General features: G+C 46.2%; 1 protein-coding gene and 1 long non-coding RNA gene across 6 annotated transcripts in view; one reads left to right on the top strand and one right to left on the bottom strand.

Annotated features, from left to right (window-relative positions):
• Positions 1-16,244, bottom strand: part of CD34 (CD34 molecule) — a 24,510-nt gene extending 8,266 nt beyond the window's left edge. The window contains exons 1-4 of one of the 2 annotated variants that reach the window (XM_059412987.1): positions 15,897-16,244; positions 4,954-5,136; positions 4,088-4,341; positions 2,754-2,834 (exon numbers count right to left, since the gene is read on the bottom strand). In XM_059412987.1, the coding sequence (XP_059268970.1) occupies positions 2,754-2,834; positions 4,088-4,341; positions 4,954-5,136; positions 15,897-15,975 (597 nt within the window). In that variant the 5' untranslated portion in view covers positions 15,976-16,244. The remainder of the gene's footprint in view (positions 1-2,753; positions 2,835-4,087; positions 4,342-4,953; positions 5,137-15,896) is intronic. The other variant, XM_059412986.1, reaches the window with a different exon arrangement.
• On the top strand, positions 15,214-22,366 carry LOC132025555 (uncharacterized). Of its 4 annotated transcripts, none has more exons than XR_009406631.1 (5): positions 15,214-15,706; positions 16,407-16,458; positions 18,124-18,283; positions 19,667-19,896; positions 22,193-22,366. It is a non-coding gene; the product is annotated as an uncharacterized LOC132025555 (long non-coding RNA). The 4 variants fall into 4 exon arrangements; XR_009406629.1 differs by lacking the exon at positions 22,193-22,366 and adding an exon at positions 20,659-21,158; XR_009406632.1 differs by lacking the exons at positions 16,407-16,458; positions 22,193-22,366 and adding an exon at positions 20,659-21,158.

Genomic DNA, 22,366 nt, shown 5'->3' with positions numbered 1-22,366 from the left:
GTCTGGAGGGCTGAGAACAGGCATCCATAGCTCTGTCATGGGTAACACTACCTCTGATACAGGAGCAGCCAACATGACCCAAGTACTCAAGGACACGATGCTATAGGAATTCAAGTCCTTCATGGTTCTCATTAGGCTGTGACTAGGACTTGAGTTTCCCACGGTTAGAACCAGTGCCTTGAGGCCCTCTGATGCTAAGAGTACAAATGCAACCCAAGGAAAAGGAGCAGGCACCATGCCGCTCACAGCCCCCGGAACAGACTGATCATAGACAAGCGCGCACTGGGACTCAAGGAAAAGGAATCTGAAACACAGTCGGGAACTTTGGCCCAAGATTCTGAGCAAGGATTGCTGACTGGGGAAAAGTTACCTTGGGGCGGCTTAGGAGGTACTGCTGCTTAGGGGCTGGGGCAGAGGAGCCCTCAGGAAGAAAGGGGGACCAGCAGTGGCAAAGGGACCAGGGAACCGGTAGCAGGATCGGGTGCTACCGTAGAGCTCATTCATCATGAGCGGGGCAGAAGCCTTCCTCAGGATGCCAGAGGGCTTGCTGCCTTTCTTCATCCCTACACAGAGCCTCCCCAGATCTCAGAAGGGAGCACAGACCTCAGCTGTGGCCTGAATAGAGGAGACAGTAAAGAATACAGAGAGAAAGCAACCACAGCACAATAAGAGGGGTTGGTTCTGGAATAGCAGTAAGTTTCCGGCACTTGTCTTGAATGATGACCCTAGTTAAATGTGAACCTCAAAGATCAATGGACAGGGGCGCCTGGGTGGCTCAGTGGGTTAAAGCCTCTGCCTTCGCCTCAGGTCATGATCCCAGCGTCCTGGGATCCAGCTCCGAAATAGGCTCTCTGCTCAGCAGGGAGCCTGCTCTCTCCTCTCTCTCTGCCTGCCTCTTTGCCTGCTTGTGATCTCTGCCTGTCAAATAAATAAATAAATAAATAAATCTTTAAAAAAAAGAAAAAAAGAACAATGGACAGATGCTTAGAATGCTCGGCAATTAGTTCTAAATCGGTGGGACAAAGAAGCAGCATTCTGGCATAGGAAAATAAGTGCTTAACCAGGATATTACACACACACACACAAAACTCACTTTTTTAAAGCTATAATTACCAAAGGGTTTGGCAATTTAAAAAAAATAAGTAGAGTTGAAAATCAGTATCAGAAACAGAGTATTACCTGTACATTGTACATTCATGTTTAAGTTCACTATTTTGCAAATTGCACTTGTTAGTCTATTGTGTGAACTTGTGTCTTTGCAATTCCCATTGTTTTTTTAAAAGTCCTAGGCTAAATAAAGACCTTAGGTATAATTTTAAAAGATCTGTGAGTCAGAATGACCTAACCGATAATCCCAGGTAAAACGGGTAGTCAGAATGGACAAAATAACTAACCGAATGTTTTCTACAGACTATAGTCCACCCAGGTCCTTTCCAATCTATGCAATCACACACCACATACATGGCTCCCTTAAATGGATTCCCAACCAGTAAGGAAATGTTTTTTCCTACAAGTTTAATAGGAAGAGTCCTGTCATTCCATTCTTAGTTGAGGAAATTGTAACTGTCAGGAAAGATTACTGAAACAAAGCAAGGACGTCTGCTATCACCATTAAAAGTTAATGCCTTACTGTATAGTCTTACCAATGCAATAAGACCTGAAACTGAAACAAGGTGTAACTACTAAGAGGGAGGAGAAAAACAATGTACAGAGGCAGTGGTAGGTAACATGACAGCTGGCCTTACAAACAAAATGAATCAACTAGAAAGCTCTTGTAAGTAACAAGTAAGTTAAAGAAAAAGGCTAAACCCAAGATAAATTTCAGAACTCAACTTTCTAATATACCACCAGTGATCAATTAGAATAGTTAATGGGGAATCTATATTATAAATAACTTTAAAAAGTTCATAAAACCTACAGGGAAAAAACATAGCTTTTAGTTTTTAAAAACTAAAAAGTCAATATGCTGAACAGTACAAGAGTAGACCAGAAAAATATAGAGGGATTTATAGTGGCTCCAATGAAAAAAAATTTCTTTAATTTTGACAAGATGTTTCTGAAGTTTTTCTAAAAGAATAGACAAAAAATACATTTTTATTTACAGTGTAGTGAGCAACGACCTGCCTAGATGGATATTTAAAGTACTATAATGTAAAAGGACGATAATTTTTAAAAATTTAAATAAGCAAAAAAGACAAATCAAACAAATAAAATAGCTCTGAAGAATATGCCCTGGTACATATAAAAACTTAATAGAAGCTTGAAAAAAAAAAAAAAAGAAAACAAACCAGCATTCCAATCAACAATGGAGGGGATCATTCAATAAATGTTAGGAAAATCAGTTACATGGAAAATACAGCATTACAGCATAAAGACATTCTATATAGATTAAAACATTATTTGTCAATTATAATACTAAATTGGTATTTTAAGTTACTGGTTTATGTTTCACTAAAGACTTTCTTAACACAAAAGTAAACTTAAATCTGACAATGTACGTATTCAATGTACTCAAGAGGAGGGAAAAAGGTAACTAAATTTAAATAAAATTGTTTTTGCCTTCTTTGCCCACCAGAGGGGGCCTCTTACTCCCTAAACCCAAAAGCTCAGTGTTGAAAAGTGCCTGACCAAGCTAAATTCTCCCCATCCCACCCAAGTCTCATCCAGTCCAAGATGGCTTAAGGATGTTCAGAAAGGGTTGTGGAAGAGGGAGGAGGAAAGGATAGAGGTGAGATGGAGGGAGTCTGACTTACACAGCTGGAGTCCTCATTTAGCTCTAGGCAGATACCTTGGGTCAATTTCACTTCCTTGACTTGGGAACATTTGATTTCTCCCTGTATTAAAACAAAAACAAAGTAAATAAGCCAGTATCGTTGCTCCCCACTCTCCCTCCCCCTACCGCTTTTCCAATTTAGTTTCTGTGAGGTACTCTCTTAAGGGGTTTTAGGAAAAAGGAAATTTAAAGATGTTAGGGGACTAGAGCTATATAATGGTGTTCCTCCCTTCCTCCGTCTCACTCCCATCCCCATCAGATAGTCAAAACCTGTGTTACTAGCCCAGGCTTGCCAGCAAGTAGCTATTTGCAGTCTTGGTAAACATTAGCTTGGATGGTACAGAAAAGGAAGAGGGGAAAAACATTTCCCACTGGGGCTGTTTTCCCTGCAATGGATTATATACTTGCAAGTAAGGCCATGTAAGCAAACAGATAATGGGGTAGCCAGGCAGAACCTGGTGACATTCTTTTTCTTCTTGGCCCCTAGGACTCTCCAGATTCCTCGTCTGGCTCCTTTAAAAATAGAAACCCAGACAGGTTCCTCATGCCTGCCTTCAGGCTCCACGCCCCCATGTTTTCTCCCCTTCCTGCTGAAAGCTGTTGACAACCACGGACCCCAACACTGAGCTCATCATCCCTGGTCTGCCCAGTTCTTCACAGCTTCTCTATTCCTGGCATACTGTCAAACCCTCTCACATGCAGGAAATGGGAGTTGTCCTAAACATTTTTGGAAAAGTCACCCCATTAAATGGAATATGGTCTCTAAATATGCCCAAAGGAAGATGGTGCCCTGGTCAAAGCCCAGACCAAGGGTACGAGCAAGAACCACAGCAGACCTCCAAGAAACCCCCCACCCCGACTTTCTATTCCCTAGAAATGCAACACCTACAATATAGATCAGCTACCTGTCTCTACTCCTCTCTTCCCTGTCTATCCTTTCCAGCAATATTTAAGCTGCCTATTTTCTTAAAAAATATATATATATTTATTTAGAGAGACAGAAAGAGAGCATTGAGGAGGGAGAGGGGCAGACGGAGAGGAAGAGAGAGAATCTCCAATCAACTCCTTGCTGAACACAGAGCCCAACATGGGGGTCGATCCCACAGTCCCAACGTCATGACCTGACCCGAAATCAAGAATTGGACGCTTAGCTCACAGAGCCACCCAGGCACTCCTAAGCTGCATATTTACCTTATTAATTGGTACATGAACCAAATCTCACTGGTTGGGATGAAAAGAGGTTGACAGGAAGAGAGGGTCTGCATAAATATGAAGTGAGGGGGCAATCTGCCACTTTTGGCCCAATTCACATACCTTGATGATACTTGGGATAAGAGAAAAGGAGGTATAGTATTCAGTGGGGGATGTCACAAGGCTGGTGCTATTGTATGGAGGATCCGAAACATTTCCAGGTGGGAGGCTGGACTGCAAGGTCATAGCTGAAGTTGAAAAGTTGGTGGGGATAGAAGTTACTGTGGTAGCTAAAGAGGTCTGTGACTGGACGGTAGAGTTCATGGTCCCAGACACTAGGATGATCTCAGAGGTAGATGTGATGTTGACTGTAGTCTCTGAAATAGACAAAAACACAAGTGTACATGTGCACATGTGTGCATAAACACACACACACACACACACACACACACCCCTACACACATCTCAGTTCACCATCTTGAATTAAAATCTTCCCAGAAAAGGGAATTTGGGAAGTTAAGAGCTACTTCATGTCCTAACCCTTACCAAAGTGATTTCAAGCCAGCTGTTGGAACCACAGCTATAACTGAGAATATTACTAGAGGTTCTTTTGGGATTCTAACATTGAACTGGATTCTGATCTACCCTAAAGAAGTCAAAAAGCACTTTGAACCTGAAGAGATTAGAGATTTCTAGGGAGTCCTCATCTGATCCTTATTTCATCACTAACGTGAACTCAGCACGAGAGCAGAGTACAAGGAGAATGACTGATCAGGACTAGCTGCCAAAGCTGCCCGAGAGCAAGCTGTCACTATAGGAGAATCATCAAGAACTTACTTCAGGGTCCCCTAAGCATGACGCACAAATCATATTTCACGGGGCTTGCGTATTTCCATCTGTGGGGGAAAGCAGGCCTGGTGGTGGCAATATCCTAATGCTTTACCCAGGCACCAGCAGCAGCCCTCTGGGGCCTGAGACAAGCACTTTACCTGAGATGGCTGTTGTGGTCCCACTGGTGTCCTGAGAGACAGAGAGCAGGGTGGTATCTCCAAGAGGACTTTGTGTGGTGGTTTCCTGGTTGGATACATTTGCAGAAACAGCTGAAGTTAATTCTTGGGGGGTTGAATGTGTGGTAATAGAAGTTATGTTTTCCACAGTTGTGAACCCAGAGGCTATAAAGAAACGAGGAGGACAAGTCAGAACCGAAATCATCCTGGAGTCTCATGACATCATGACATCAAGAATATCCTTCTGGACAGGTGACTAATTTCTCACTACTAGATTTTCCCTAGGAAAATAAGGAAGGAAAAGCTTGCATGCACCAAATGTCTAATATGGTACTATTTATAGGAGGGGAAAGTGGAAAGCAGCTAAATGAATTACAACAGGATAAATGCTAGATGCATTTCACATACCATAATCATCACAGATAAACAATTGTGGAAAAAAAAAAAAAACTAAAGCCACATGAGAATATAAGGCAATGTTTGTAACATGTTAAATAAAATATTAAAATATCAAATTCTATCTGAATAAATATCACAGAGATCTAAACTATAGGAGAGGAAATACCTTTATTTCCTTTTTAATGGGTCTTCCTCTCTTCTGTTGCTCTCTATCCCCTAGAGTAATACAGTCTTGGAATAATCACTAGAGTCATGCCATCTCTAGGCAACCCCCTTAAAAAGCTTCTCTCAGTCTAAGGCTTTCCCACTCCCAAACTCCCTCCATTCTTTCCCTTATGGTCTGCAAACCCTTCCTTTCCATGTCTTTTGTTGAGGAACTCAGAAGGCCACCCCCCGGCCCCAAGATTTCTTTCAAGAAGCTCTGACCTAGGAATCCAGTGGATGGATTAGAGAACATAAGGCCTGGCTGCCCATCAAATGGGGTGGGAAGAAAGCCTAGTTCTGGCTCTGCCAATAACCACATAGTTTAATGCGTGTGCCTGTGTGTCTCTGTGTGTGTCTCAGTTTACCCATCTCAAGAGTAAGTGTCTTTCCCTCCATGGATCGTTGGGAAAATGAACAACAAATGTTGAATTGGTATAGCATACTGTTCCTGGATTTAATTATTCTCTGAAGATCTTCCTGAGGGTCCTTGCCCTTCCGTGTTTGCTGGGGCACCTCCCAGTGCCATCCTTACACCCAGAGAGGAGAAGCCTCCTGACTGGACCCTGAGCTTTAAAGTCTGTATTTTGTTCCTCCTCCTACTGCCTTGCCCCAAACCATGAGGAGTCTAGCACCCAACCTCTTCTAGGTTATACGGTGGGGACCAGAACTCCTAGATGTTCTTGCCCAAATGGCTCTTTGCCCACTTGAGGATCTTCAAGGGGCCTTTTCTCCCAGTTGCCATCCTTCAGAGGGTGAATGCACCTCCAAGGTATGAGGGTGGGCAAGAGGTGGCTGTTTCAGGAAGAAGGGGGACACGTGAAGCATGTGGGTGATTGTGCATCACTTGCATGCAAGATCCCCCACAATGTGTGCCAGATTTGTGGGGGAAAAGGCCAGAAGGACACGCTGGGACCAAAGGCCATCTCTTCCTGCTCAGCCACACTGTGGCCTTGAATTCAGAGACCGACAGGGTCCCAAATTCAAACTTGGCCTTCCAGAAGGCCATGAAGGTATGTTTTTTGAGGTAAGGGACTAGAGGATATTTCATTTATAAGCTAACTGATAACTTGGGAGTACTTAGATAAGACTGAGGGCCTCTATTCTACTCTTGTTGGGCTTTAGGAACGTTGGGGACAGACTTGGTACCCAGAGGTCAGCGTCCAGCAGCACCACCCTTAAGGTAAGATGCCTGAGGATCCCAGGCCACCCAAAGCTTATTTTTAAATTTTCCTGATTAAGATCTAGGTCTGTATTTTGGGGGGTTTCCAGGTAAATAGTAATGTAGAATGACACCTCTTCTTTCCCTCAGCATCCAGAGCGAAATTAGGGTTTTGTTTCATTGTAATTCACTTGGGACCAAGAATGCTGCCCTTAAAATCGGTGAGCGGTCTCACGCTCCCACATCTGCCTCCCTCCCCACCTGCTACAAGTAGATTGATATGCATGGTGAGGACAGTAATCATATCTTAATATTATGTGCAGGTAAGCAGGAAGAAGAAGTGATATTACCATCTCCATTTTAGAGATAAGGATCTTGGCCAAGGTTTTGGGCACCAAGGTTTTGGCCAAGAGGGGAAGCCATAGTTTACGTGGGGCAGAGAGCAATGGGGCCTCTGAGGTTTAGCGGACACTTGAATGGAAGGAGGAAGAGGGTCAGGGAGTCTAAACTGCTAAGAATCAGGATGCATCCTCCCCCCTCCCTTCCAGACAGAAAAGAATGGGCTCCTATCTGGGCCAGGTGGAAGGTGGGCTTATCAAGATAAAATACCTGGGAAGCAGATCCAGTCTTCCACTGCCCTTAGATAGGACCTGTTTAGCAATCTGCCCCTAAGGTATAAACTCACTGAAGGGGGCACGGGGTGGGGACACGTGGTCACTGAATTGAAGGATCATCCTCCCTGGGTACGACTCCAAGGCACCGCTGGAACTCCCCCTTGACATCATGCTTCCTTCCCACCCTTTCCTCTTCTTCCTTCCAACACATCAAGTCCTGGGAATCCTATCTGGCTTAGGCCAGCCCAGCCTGGCCCAGCCCTTTTCTCTTTCCAAAGAAAGCTGGGTCTGACTGAGGTGATGTCATGCTTTTGAATCCCCTCCCCCAGGGCCTCCTTCACCCAGGCAAACAGTTTTGAACTTTTCCAGATGTGAGCGGAGACCTGCTGCTCATTCTGAGGATGGAGGTGTCTGTGCCAGATGAGTGAAGCAACCCGGGACCCAGGCCAGCTACTGACCCACTAGGGTCTGGCTCCCGGTGGCCGCAGCCTCCTCTTGCCCCCCAAGCTGGCCAAATTCTGAGCAACAGGTAGCAGGATCCATCAGCAAAGAGAATGAAAGCTCAACCTCAGAATCACGTCCCTGAGCCTGGAGTGGGCAGGGATGCCTGCTGAGAACCTGGAGAAACAGATCAAAGATGGAGACCAGAAAGGCAAGGCTCAGTGACGGGGTATGTTGTGAGTTGGTGTAGAGCGAGGGGTCACAGTGGTCGGGCCCTGGAAGCCAGTCCAACCAAGGGGCTGCAGCAGAGGGACTGGCCAGGAGGGAACCTCGTGGTTTCCCAGCTTCTAAGGCTCCCATGAGAAGACTGCATCTCACAGGAATAAAATTTACATGAAGCAAGACTGGCCCCAGGTCTCTTTATATCCCATCTTCCCACACACGTCCCCATGGCATTAAACCATCAAATGCTGAGCCTTCTTTATCTGAGCTTCCCCCAACCCCATAAGGGAGTTACAGCAGCTTACCAGTTAGATTCTAGGAGACAATGGTGAAAGCACCGCCCCATTGCATTCTTGACTGGAGCCTTTCAGAAACATAACCCTTAGCCCCAACCCAACAGTGCATTTTAAAATTTACAAACAGATTAAAATCCAACAAAAGTACAATTTAAAATCAAACAAAAGGCTATCTTCTGCTGTTTACTTCTGATTCTACCTTTATTAGCTGTGTCTCCCTAAGCACCTGATTTGACTGTGGGTAACCTGTTTGATATTGGGACAAAGGGAGGAAACAAGGTATCAGGTAGTTAGCAAAATGAGGGTAAGAAGCCAAAATGGCCAAATAGAGGTCACGCAAGTCATGTAGTAAAAGTAATGCTTTTAACTTATAAGTACTTATTCCGAGGCGATTATTCTTGTTTTCCACGTGGTTCTAACAAGCTTTGTTATCAGATATCCTAGCTAAAGCTAAAACTTAGAGACTCTTAGAAGCAATCAATAAAGAGAAACAACAGCTTATAAAAGAAGAAACAGATAAATGAAAAACAGACATGGGTATTAAAACCCACACCAGTCTGGAATCATTTAGGGTAGGAGTCAATAAATACATACACCTTAATAAGCATGAACAAAGTCACTGAGTTGCACCATAACCAAATTATTTTCCTCATCCAACTGAGTCATAAAAGTTAAAGTCCTCTTTTTGAGGGACACCCTAAGGAAGCAGGGGCCCAAGATATTACATTTTTAAGATATTTCTACCTACAAGTAAAATGGAGAATCTTTTCATCTTGAAAGAGGGTGTACAGCATCTCTGATCCAGAAAACTCTGCTCCCTAACCAGCTAAATTCTCATGTCTTGGAGACTATACTTGGACTTGTTTTGTTTTTTAAGATTTTATTTATTTACTTATAGGAGAGGGAAAGAGAGAGAGAGCACAAGTGAGGGAAGGGCAGAGAGAGAGAGGGAGAAGGAAGACTCTGTGCTGAGCAAGGATTCCATGACCACTGTGGGGCTCGATCCCAGGACCCCAAAATCATGACCCAAGCCCAAGGCAGACACTTAACTGACTGAGACACTGAGGTGCCTCTTGGTCTTGCTTTCCAAAGACCCTCTTAGGTTTAGTGGGGGTTTTTGCAGGTGTTTCCTGATCTCTGGGTCAGCAGGCTGCATCCGACCCTTCTGTTCCAATCCTGGCAGCAGCCAGCCCCAGAGGGGTCTCTGGGAGGAATTCTTGGGTATTTCAGCCCACCAGGAGAGAGTACTGGGAAGCAGCAGCCTGCTGCCTCTGCTGGGAAGCCCCAGCCTGTTTTTCTTTTTTCTTTTCTTTACTTTTTTTTTTTTTTAAGGTTTTATTTATTTATTTGTCAGAGAGAGGGAGAGCACACACAAGCAGAGGGAGCTGCAGGCAGAGTGGGGGCGGGGGAGCAGACTCCCCGTGGAGCAAGGAGCCCAATGTGGGGCTCCATCCCACGACCCTGGGATCATGACCTGAGCCAAAGGCAGAGGCTTAATCAACTGAGCCCCCCAGGCGCCCCCCAGCCTCTGTTTCTGAAAAGTCAGTGAAGCCTCCGTGTAAAGGGTAAGCTTTGCCCTCAGACCTTGTACCGAGGTTTCTTTTCCCCATGCTTGCTGTCAGGGCTTGGAACGAGGGTTCCTCCACACTCTAGACCTTACCTGTGAAATGGGAATAAAAACCGCCCCTACCTCCTAGTTGTTTTGAGCAGCAGAGGAGAGAAGCGGCATAAAGCAGTTAGCCCAGCTGGTAAACGCTCAAGAAATAGCGGTTATCTTTAGTCGGGGGCCCCTTCCTTCTGCTTCTCAGAGGCCTTCAGACACGTCTCTCTGCCACTTATCTGGCACAAAATCATATACACTGCTTCCTGAGTATAGGTCTTGTCGCTCAGTTACATTATTAATTTCTTTAGTGTCGGAAGCGTCTCTTGGACTTATCTGTTTTACTCAGGGCGTGAAGCACGACCGTCTGAGCTCAGGAGAAGCCCTCAGATGGCACCGTGCCCGTGGAAGGCGTATTCATGCCCACCTCCTCTATGGAGAGCCGTCTTATTGAGGGCTCTAGTTGAAGATGGAATTTATTAAGTTAGGGAGCAACCCTGGGTGGATAAGCAGAATTAGGAGAGCTCTAGAAACCAAGTCTCATATGGTTGAGGGCCTGGAGTTATTTCATCTAGATCGAGAGTTGGCGAACAGCTGCTGGACCCAAACCGCCCACAGGCTGTGCGTTGTATGGCCAGTGAGCTAAGAAGGGCTTTTACATGTTTCAAGTGTTGTAACATAAAACAGGGTGGAATATGCATCAGAGACAACATATGGCTTCCAGAGTCCACAATATTTACTATGTGGCTCTTGACAGAAAAAGTTTGCCAACCTCTGATCCAGAAAAGAAGAATCTGGGAAGGGAGAATAAATAATTTATTTAAGACTTTATTCAAGACTCATTTCACTTATTTAGTCACACTTATTTTTTGTCCTAAGCACCAGTGATGTATAAAGGACCATGCTTAGTGCTGTGGGGAGCACAGAACAAGAGAAGATTCCTTCCTGCCTTGTGGGGTGGGTGTCATGCCAAATTAAATAATCCCTGTCCTCAGGGAGTTTATCATCTAGTGGGGCCAGACAGATCCGTAAGGATTGTCAGGAAGAAAGATCACATTCGTTCTGTGCTCGTTCCAAGAATAGAATTAGATTAGAGGTTACTGAAGATTGGAGCACCCAGGTGACTCAGTGGGTTAGGCTTTTGCCTTCAGGTCAGGTCAGGATCCTGGAGTCCCAGGATCAGCCCCACATAAGACTCCCTGCTCAGGGGGAGTCTGCTTCTCCCTCTCCCTCTGCTGCTTCCCCTGCTTGTGCTCTTTCTCTCTCTCTCTCAAATAAATAAAATCTTAAAAAAAAAAAAAAAGTTCCTGAAGATTAACTGATTCTAATTAAGAACAGAATTGATAGTTAATGATTAGAAGATACAAGAAAGCTAACTTCATTGTCCTACAAAGAAAAGCTGAAAACAACATCTTATTATTGTTGTTTGTTTTGTTTTGTTTTGTTTTGTTTTGTTTTTAAATGGAATGAACTGGGGAAGTGCCACCCGCCTTTTCCGGGAGCAGCGAGGAAGTGTGCGTGTTAGGTGTTTCATTGAGATTGGGCATCTCGGACTGGCACAAAGAACCCGCCTGTCACCTTCCTATGGTTCCTCTGAATCGAAGTTGAGAAGTTGAGCATAAACCAAGTGTCTGTGGCCTGGGGCTACCAGCGGACTGGGACTCCCCTTTAACAGGAAAATAGCTGGTCTTGGCCCCCACCTACTCACCCTGGAGCCCCAGGCTCTGAGCTTTCCCTGGGGGCCCTCTGTTTCCCCCAGTCCCCTCTTCCTTCATTCTCCACGGACTCCTTTCCTGCAGCTCTGTGCCTCCCTGTCCTCAGGCTGCTGCCGTTCTCTTTGGTGCCAAACAAGCACCCAGTCCTTTCTTCCAGAGCACACTAATACCAGGCAAATGTGTGTCTATCAGAGGTTTGAGAGCCTGGTGCCAGCTCGCAGCCCAACCCAGAAGAGACAACGGCATAAGCTTGAACTCCTTAGACGTCACTGTGTTAAGCACCCCTGTCGCATCAGAGAGTTTCTTCTTGAAGCGACTTTTCCACCCTTGGGCACTACTGTTTCTTTGGTGGTTCAGGGACCTCCCCTCCTCTCACTCTCTTCCTTCTGGACTCTGGATCCCTGCAGCTGCGTCTCTTGGGCCCGTTAAACACAAAGTTCCACTTAATTTTTATCTCAGTCTTCTGTCTGGCCCTGCATATCCAGGGCCTGGTTTGTTTGTTTGTTTTCCCCACCCAGGGATTCATTAAGGCATTTTCTTTTCTTTCTTTTTTTTTTTTAATTTTTTAAGATTTTATTTATTTATTTGACAGACAGAGATCACAAGCAGGCAGAAAGGTAGACAAAGAGAGAGGGGGAAGCAGGGTCCCTGTGGAGCAGAAAGCCCCAAGTGGGGCTCAATCCCAGGACCCCGAGATCATGACCTGAGCCAAAGATGGAGGCTGAACTCACTGAGCCACCCAGGCGCCCCAAGACATTTTCTTTAACAACAAAACTGGCCATCTAGAGATGCTGCTCTGCTACAAGGTATCAGTTGTGGGTTCTTAGTGTCTTTTCCCCCACAGATCAAAAAGAAGCAGACTTCCCAATTAAGCCAAAAGGCCTTTTCCTTCACATCCAAAGGGAAGCAGATTGGTCTGGGATGGGGGTGGGGAGGCCACAGAGTACAGGTGCTGCGACGGAGGACACCTTGGTCCATCCCTATTTGTGCACAGCTTACTCCCCCAGGATGCATGCCCCTTTCTCCTCAGCAAAGTCAGGAGCCTTTGGGATGAAAAATTATAGATAATGTGTTTTTATTTCTTAGCTGAGAAGGGAAGAGAATGTTCTCATTAGAAAAGTCAAAATCCAGAAAAATAGGAAATTCTGCCCTGGCAACTCCGAGCGTTTTCTTTTGGAGGGTGGTGTTGTGTTCTTGTTCCACACTTTCACATTCTCACTTCCCCACACTCGGGACCATTTCGTGAGATCAGGCAAAGTCAACTAGAGAGGGAGGCCAGGCGCCCTCGGCGGAGCTGAGTAACCACCCAGCCCTGAAAGTGAGCCCAGGCCCTCCTGCCTGGGCTCTAAAGGAAATCAGGCAACGAGGCCCCGCGAAGTGGAATTTGTTCCTCTTTTTAAAATTTGTTTTTGTAAGACGCTGCGCCCGAGTTTGTCTGCTGCAGTTTGGCCCTCCTTGCCCTGAGCTCTTGGAGACAAAAGACTCAGAGAAGCAAAGAGGTGAGGACACGGGAGCAAGGAGGCCCAGGAGGTGGAGCCAAAGGGATAAGAACAAAGATGCCCGGGCGTGTTTTCTCAGTCTGACAGGAATGCTGCTGGAGACTCGTATTGGCAAAGGTGCTGCCAGCTGGACCGACCCTCCAAGGGCGACCACTGGGGGCCACTGAATTAGTCAGAGGTCCCCAAGGCTGCTCCTCCTCAGTCACCATGTGGCAGAGATTCAAAGGGTGGAGTCCTTTCTCTTCTGGAAAATATCTGATAAAATTCTTTTCCCTTTTCTTTTTTCCCCTCTTACATGTAGCCCCAGACAGGATATGGGTGTGGGGTCAGCACGCACGAAGGACCCAAAGGAAGAAGAGGAATGTGAAGGGGCGGGACGGTGGGGGGGGGTGTCCTTATGGCGAGAGGAAAGATAGGCCCTGGAGGTCTTGGAGGAAACAGATACTCTGAGCCTGACAAGCAGGGTTTCCTATTCTCCTGAAAAGCTTCTCCTCCTAGCTGGTGGCATGGCAGTGCTACCTGGTGGCCTCTGAGCTCCCACTCTGACTCTGGTCACCACCGAGGCAGCCCGTCCTCAGCCCGAGGAGTCTACTTTTGGTTGGCTGTTGTGCTCATCCTTATGCCAACTTCTCATGGGGACAGAAAGACCTCCAGGAACAAAGCTCTCTGTCAGCGTACATGACACAAAACCCATCAACCCCTCAGTGCCCTAAAATTTGCAGTAACCACACGAAATTCCTGCAATATTCCTCTGTTAGCAAATGGTCACTCACTCATTTGTCCCACAATGTATACCAGGACAGAAAATGACTCCTGGCATTAAATAAATAAATAAATAAACAAACCCTAGAAAGTTCTCAGGGAAGATATAAAGCTCCAGACTGACCCAAGACATCTGGCAAGATCGAAAATAGGGATCTAGGGGCGCTTGGGTGGCTCAGTGGTTTAAAGCCTCTGCTTTCAGCTCAGGTCATGATCCCAGAGTCCTGGGATCGAGTCCCACATCGGGCTCTTTCCTTGGTGGGGAGCCTGCTTCACTTCCTCTCTCTCTGCCTGCCTCTGCCTACTTGTGATCTCTCTCTGTCAAATAAATAAAATCTTTGAAAAAAAAAAAAAACTTTAAAAAAAAAAAAAAAGAAAGAAAGAAAATAGGGATCTATGCCCCAGCTGTCACCCCCAAAGCTGAGACAGGGGAATTCTCAGCATATCTGGCCCAGATTTTGCCAGAGTTCAGTCTCTCTCCCCACCTCCTGCTGCAGGCCAAGGCAAGACTGAAATTGGCCAGCTGAGGAAATAAAAAAAGGGTGGGCCTCACTCGGCCCGGGACCAGGTCATCATAAGCTGTGTAGCCAAAGGAGAGAAGAACATTTGATCAGCTGTTCATCAACTCCCCCCGGCTGGGAGAGCACCTTCTAGCACCCAGGGGAGTTCCCCGGTCTAGGACTTCATCAGCTCTGTGACAGCTTTTTTCCCTGCCCAACAGGTCCACAGCTGCCAACTGGTCAACCCAGAGCCTAACTTAGAGCTTTCTCAAGCCCAGAGTCTCTCTCCAACTGGGTGGGCGCAGAGGGGGACAGCAGAGGACAATGAGAGCAAAGGGGCCTAGCTGGCAGGCCCAGGTCACTCTGTGGGGCCCTGGTGGGTGGCCTTTTGGAGGGAGGAAGAGTAGGGAGTTGGGAGCCCCAGAGGGCTGGAAGCAGAATCTTGAGCAAAAGGGAGAACAACCAACTAAGCTGAAAAGCTTCTAAACACAAGGCGATGAGATGGAGAACATTATCCCCAAATGAAAGCAATTAAGAATAAATATTTATTAAGCGTCTATTACCTCCTCACCAAAGTGAGAGCAAGAGCTTAAGGAGTAGGGGCAAGTGTGGGTGAGTGGAAGGACATCCACTAGGCTGCTAACCTATTCACTAGTTTTAGAACTTGGGGAGGGGGGTTTGAGGGAGGAGAAAAAAGCCCCCAAATGTAACAAGTCTCAGTTGGTGCCAGGGTTGGGGGTGCCCAGGGAGAGGGAGGCAGCGCGCAGAACAGTCTCCATCTGCCGCCAGCTTCTCTCCAGCGGATTGGGAGAGGGAGTGGGTGTGGGAAGAGGCAGTTGTAATTCAGCTTTCCCATCCTAAAGGCAAGGATCGTTTCAAGGTCTGTTCTTTACTCCATACTCCCCTGGTCATCTAACTCCGCGGGACTCCTGGGCCTCCAGGGCTTCGGAGCCGGGGCCTCTTCCCAGACTGGCCTCGATCCCGTTCGTTAAAGGTCCAATTCAGACTTGCCCTGTCCTGGTGGTCTAGCGGGCGCCTGCGCTTTTTTCCCAGCAGCCGCTCAGGCCTGGGCTTTCGGAATCAACTCCCAGACGCAAAACTTTCCCTCTTCTCTCCTCCCCTCTCCTGGCTCTGGCTCCAACTTTGCGCTCTGCACCTCCAGCCACGCGAACAGACTCTGGCAATCTTCGAAGCGCTTTACTTTAGAAACAACTCCAAGGAGTCTCAGGGCTCCGACTCCGGGAAGCCTAGGGCGCGTACCTTGGGGAGCTGACCCTGGCGGCGGGGGTCCCCCGCCCTGCCCGTCCACCTCGCCGCTTCCCAGGTGATGCGCCGCTCCCAGCGGGGCGCGGTTCAAAGGGCCCCGGTCGCGCGGGAGCCCGGAGCCGCCGTGGGCGTGGGGCGTGGGTGGGGGTCGGGGTCCCTTTCCCCCCCGCGCCCCGGGGGCTCTGCGCGCTCGGCCGCGGGAGAGCGAGGACCCACCCCGGCCGCCCGGGCGCGCAGCCGGTACTCACGCAGCAGACTGAGCAGGCAGAGCGCGGTCCAGCCCCGCGGCATCCCGCGCCCCGCGCGCGCGCCCCTGCCGACCAGCATCCTTCCCGCGCCGCTCCGGAGAGATGCGCTCAGCCCGAGAGGCGCTCGGCCCGCGGGACGCGCTGCCCCCGCCCTCCGCCCGGGAGCGGGGTGGGCGAGCTGGCTTTTTCCCCTCCCCTCCCTCTTTATTCCTGGCAAGGCCGGCCCCTCTCCTTGGCCGCCACTACCGTGAGCTTCCCCGCTCAGTCCCACAGGCGGAGGACGTTAGCAGGGGCCGGGGTTGCCGCCGTGGAGGCCAAAAAAGGTGGAGGTTTGTGTGGGCCCCAGACGACTCGTTCAACTTTATATAGAGGCCCGTCTTACTCCTTCAAGCTCGACTTCCACTTAACTTTTAACCCCTTTGTGTCAGCCTGGCCGGTGGCCGGGGCAGGTTTCCTCAGAGTTCCGTGTGTGTTCTTTCTTTTTTGTTTTCCTTTATATTCAACTTTAAGCCGAGAACAGTGTCGCTGAAGGACTTGGCTGTGAGGAGCTGAGTTTACAAGTGTGAGTATACTGAATATTAGGTAAAGCTCGGCACATGCCTGCTGCATTTCATGACTGTCACACCAGAGACTGTGCCGCATGGTAAGGAAGCATAAAGACAGAGCAGGACACATAAATGTAGCAGTCATTCGTTTCACCCGCCCAAAGCGTCCTTGTCGATTTTCTTCTCATTTTTTCCCCCTGCAGGATTTGTCTATTTGTGTTAATTTGGAGGGCTTTTCCTGTGACGGTCCCTAATTTCCCCCATAGTTTGAGCCGGTCACCGTCATCATAAAGACGAAGGACTCTCCCCACCCCTAGGAGGCTCTTTGTTGGGCACCCAGTCTCCAGCTCTGGGTCTGTGGCTCTGCAGGCTTTATCTTGCTCTTTCTTCAGGAAAAGGACTTCCCTGACCCCACCCTCTACTACCTGACTGAACCTGGAGCTCCTTATTCCTCACTAGTTGTTCTAGAGGTTGGTAAACTGAGCTGGGCAGTCAGCCTAGTTGCAGATTGGTTTGAATGGGGGAGGTAGAGGCTGGAGGACAGAGGGCGAGGCAGGAATAGATGATGGCACCAGGGAGGGGATAAGACAAACCACAGTCTCGGAATGTGTCTGAGGTCCCGAATGGAATCACAGGGTTAGGAATACCCAGTCCACTGTCTTCCATGATGTGGGCGCCACACAGCCAGAGCAGGGGGGAAGGAAGGTCAGACCAGCTCCCTCTGATTTCTCTTGATTTACTGGCCCGCAGACTCCCTAGCATCATGAAAGTAGAATAATCTTTACAGTCTTTCTCTGATCTACTATTATTTGGTTTGTACAGAAGTCAGTCCAGGCCTAAAAACAAAATCCAAAGCTCTCTATTCTGATCCTGCTGGCTAATTTTCCTTTAAGTAGGAAACAATGCCTTTCATCATGCAGTAAAACCAAAGGCTTAAGATGCAAATTTGATAGAACACAATGGTATGGAATGAATCTGTTTCAAAGTGTAAATGGTGATTCAGATCTGATCACCCTTGTGATCCCAAAGGCCTGCAGCTAGAGACAGAAAAGGCTGAAAAATACATTTTAAAATCAGGCATTTGTCCTTGGGACTCCCCATAATAAAGAAAAGAGGAGAGCTCCTCTCCCACTCCCCTTCTTAGCCGCCCCCCCCCCAACTTTCTCGGTTCCAGGGACTGGGGCTGCTTCACACCCAATGAGAGGTCCTGAACAAAATGTGAGGTTCTAATCCTTGTTAGACAGGAAAACCAATTTGGCTTAGATGGCTCTTCCTTCACTCTTTGCCTTTTCTTCTGGTTATTTCAAATGTCGTTTGTCTGCCCTAGCTGGCCCACAGAAGACAGAAAAGAACTTGTCTATTTAGCACCTGAATTTCTCACTAGCTTTGGTGCAGACCTTCTTAAAGCGTGGTCTACACAGAATCACGGTTAGGGTCCGGAATGTGCAATTTCATAGGCATACCTGGGATTCTTATGCACACTAAGTTCAAGAAGCCCTAGTTTAGAAAGAAGACACTTCGGATGCAAAGTGGAGGGCAGCCTTCCAGGAGGAAAAATAGGAGTAAAGGGATGGGAAACCAGCACATCCCTGCCTCTGAGAAACCAAAGCTGTTCTTCTCTGGTCTGCACCACACCTGTGCCACTGGGGTAGCGACTAGTGGTTACCCTTCCTATTTTCCAGAGTCACTGAGACACACCACTTCAAGCACACACAAGCTTGGCCCCACCACTCACACACTCTGGTTCAGTCCGACCACTGGAGAGGAGTCCACTTGGGGCTCCGGCCTCACGGTCTGTTTCCGGTTTCCTGTTTTCCCCTGTTTCCTCACGGTCAGAGAGAGGTAAGTTCTCAAGTCTCCTCAAAGCTCTAGACTTTCTTGGCTGCCCGTTGGCGTCTCTGCCCCCTACTTCACCACTTAATCTGGTGCTAGAAGAGGATGGTGACTACACTGCTCATAGTGGAGGGTGCCACAGAAAGATCCAGAGTGAGAGACTCTGTCAGGCCCTTTACAGACCTCTAGGTCATGACCATTCTTACTGTGGCACGTTGCTCCATCTCAGCCTCAACACACACACATCGTATCAAGCCATTTAAAATAGACTTGCACTCCATGTTAAATATAACTTCTCTGAGTTAAAAAAAAAAAAAGAAAATGATTAAAAATTTTTTTTGAGTTTTAAAGTGTATGCATCATTTGGTTCTTATTATTCAAACTTTATTACATTTATATAAAACTGTTGGAGTTGAATTGTGGCTTACAAGTTGGCTAAGTTTACCTTTTATGGATAATAAATACAACTTTTGTTCATTTTGATTTTCCGATTTCATATTATAGAATCAACACCTTTTCCCGTGTTGCAAACTTGTTTGGGCTCTTTAAAAACTCTCAGGTTTAGATGCCATTTGAGCAAGGAAGGTAGCCTTTGTGGCAGAGGTGTTCAGATGCCACGGGGAGGCCACGAGGACTTAAAGCCCGTTCCTTCCTCTTCCCGCCTCCCAGTCTCTCTCCAGTGCCTCCTCTTGGCAGAACCTAACTGGAAACCCACAGGAAAGGGGGTCTGGGAAATATGGCGTGTGAATTCCGGGCCCCAGTGTCTAGTGGAACATTAGTTCCATGAAGTGGGAGCCTCTGGCTATGCCATAGACCAGCTCTAGGGACAACAGAGCCAGAAGTCTCAGGCTGAATTATGATGATCAGGTCACAAAGGTTATTGAGTCCGTTGAAAACATACAGCCAGAAAGAAGAGGAAAGAGCTGGGGTAGGTTAGTCTGCATGGGATAGGGAGCAAGCCAGGTGAAAGAACCCCAGTCTTCCGTTCTGCTCCGATGTTATGGTTGTGAGGACCAGAACTGAAGTTAGGTAAGAGAGCAGTAGACAGAACATGGTTGGAGCCAATGTTGCCACCACCACTTGCTTTGTTGGGCGATGCAAGGGCAGGTAGGCCTGGTCCCAGGTCTACTCCTCACAGAGTTCGTCAGTGTTCTGTGCAGCCATCCCCTTTGTTAGCATTTCTGGGGCAGAGCATACAGGGACCAGAATGGTGTCACCAACAGGCAGACAATTTAGGTAGATAATGACCTGGTTGTCAGCCCTGAGGTGATATGCTCTCTACCCTATGGCGACTTAATCTTTCTATCCCTTTCCACCCGTAAGTAATACTCTTGCTCATTCCATTGTTTTTAAAATATATTCCATTTATTTTATTTTTACATGTCTTTGCAGATTAAAAACTGGCTACCTACTTTTAGCTTATCTGAATTCTGCCAATGTCTCGCAAGACTTGTTTATGTATTATCTATAGTGAACACAGCTGATGAATTTTGCCCATCCTGTTTGCTTTTCTTGGCCTCTGTAGAAGAATTTAATATTTTCCCATAATGGAGCAAACACACACTCTCCCCAACATTATAGAGAAGAGTCTGGAAGTGTGGGGTTGGAACTTAGAGACAAAGGTGAGTAACTGGCACTGATCCAATGTCATATATTTTTCACACAGATAACCACTTTCCCATTCTGTTTACTGTGTAACTTCCCCTTTCCCTCTGATCTGAAATGCCATCCTGTCATATGCCAACATTTTGTATAAATGTGGGCCTGTTCCTGGGCTCTGTCTGCTGGTCACCCTGTGTACCCCAGGGCCTTTGCTGCTGTCTCATCTACTGCAGCTTCTAAGTCCCGATATGGGTAGCGCAAGGGAAAACCCTAATTTTCTTCAGAAAAGTAGCCTGCTTTTCTCTGCTCTTTACTCTTTCATATGTATTAGAATCTGCTTATCAGGTTCTTCCCCCAAAACAGCCTTTTGGATTTCGATCAAAACTTCTCTGTAAATTAATTTGGAGAGAACCAAATCTTTCCTTCGGTGAACTTGGCATAGCCCTCCGTTGTTTGGGTCTTCCTGAAAGTTTCTGATTTTCCCTGCAGTGGTTGTAATTCATCATTTGTTAGATTTATTTCTAGATGATGGATGTCCTCTAATGCTATTGTAAATCATATCTTCTTTTTAATTATTTTTGTTGCTGGGGTATGAAACAACAATTCATTGTTTTATAGTAATCTTCTATTGAGCTCCCTTGTGAAATTCTCCTATTATTCCTAAGTGTTTGTAGATTCCTTGGATTTTCTATGTAAATGATCATATCAGCTGCATATAGTGACAATTTTATTTCTTATTTCCAGTCCTTCTCCCTCTGAATGATCATTATTATTTTTTTAAGGTAATGTCCTGGCAAGAATGTCCGCTGTGAGGATTAAAGATGTGGTGATCCCAAACATCTCTGCCTCATTCTCAATTTTAAAGGCTAATATTCTAGTGTTTTCCCAACATTTGCTTAATTTTTTATATGTGCTTTGTATCATGCTAAACACGTTCCCTTCTATTCCTCATTTGCTGAAAGATTTCTTTCTTTAATAATGAATTTACTATGATTTTTAAAAATGTCTTACCTAGATCTATCGGAATGATACACATTTTCTTCTTTAATATGGTAGTACAGTAAATTACATTTATAGATTTTTCTAACATTAAACCAACTTTGCATTAAGCCCAACTTTGTCATGGTTTATTATCATTTTTATAAACTGTAGAATTTAATTTGCAAGTCCAATGTTCTATTTATGATTTTTGCTTCTGTATTCATAAATGAAATGAGCCTGTATTTTTTCCTCCATCACTATGTCATTGTTTGATTTGGTGTTGGGTTATAAAATCCTTATAAACTGAGTTGGAGAGTATTTCTTTTCTTTTTCTTTTTCTATCAGGAAGAGTTTTTATAAGATTGGGATGATTACTTCCTTAAAAATCTGTTAGAACTTGCCTATGAAACCATTTGGGCCCAGTATTTAGTGTGAGACCATTTTAAAACACTGATTCCATTCATTGTTATGAATTCTCAGTTTAAAAAAAATTTCTTCTTGAGCAAATGTTATTATTTGCCTAGGCAATTATGTATTTATCAAACTTTTCAAATTGTTATTGATAAAATTCCTTCTGTCTCATTAATCTGTTCTTTATCTGGAGTATGTTTCCTTTTTAATCCAGATCATTACTTGTTCGTGAGTAATTTGTGTCTTAACTTGTTACAAATTTTTAAGTTATACGAGTTTTTAAATGACTCGTGGTTGTTTATGTATGTTGGGATCACACCCCTCATTGCATTTGAGTGGGTGAGGCTGTTCCTTAGAAGGGAGTGAGCTTGGATTGACCACCCAAAGCAGGCGCCCAAGAAAATCTGTTGGCATCTTTCACAGACCCCTTGGGATACCATTAAAGGCAAAAATGTAATGATGATTAGAAAAGAGGCATAAAATGTAATGTCTCATTTCCCCCTCCCCTCCAAGCACTGGCCTCAGGCCACCATCTCAGTTTGGCTGCTAAGGGACAAGCTTCTGAGTCCAAGAGAAAGGCTGTGGCATTCTGGCTAGACTTTCTCACAACCCATAGCTTCTCTGGGCATTGCTGCACCTGGTAAGAGCTGGCAATATGTAAGTGAGAAGAAAGCATGTCACAGTGTGATGCTGTTTTGTTGCGTGAAGTGGTAACATGTATCCAGTACATACACAAGGGTTGTGTGTGATGGTGAAGTTATGGGTAAATTTCACTTTCTTCTCCACTCCTGTAGCAGCCCGTGCATTTGGTATTTGCAAGAGCTGTGCATTAATTTTACAAACAAAAATAATAAGCAAAGCTATTTTCATTTTGAGAAGGTGAGAAGTGTGATGATTATTCACGATTATAGTTCTTTTCTTTAGCTTTGTCAGGACCTGGGCAGTCCCTCTGGGAGCGGCCTCGTGATTCTGAACACAGCTTGGCTAAAGGGTGAATGTGCCTATGATGAAACCAACTTGGATAAACATCCTTTAAGTCCCGGGAAGCAGCGCTCCGAGAATGGGTCAGACCTCCACCGTTTGTGACTGGGAGTGCGG

The sequence above is a fragment of the Mustela nigripes genome, chromosome 10, assembly GCF_022355385.1.
Source record: "Mustela nigripes isolate SB6536 chromosome 10, MUSNIG.SB6536, whole genome shotgun sequence".
In the NCBI taxonomy this organism is placed as follows: domain Eukaryota; kingdom Metazoa; phylum Chordata; class Mammalia; order Carnivora; family Mustelidae; genus Mustela; species Mustela nigripes.
This window is presented reverse-complemented; position numbering and strand designations above follow the sequence as displayed.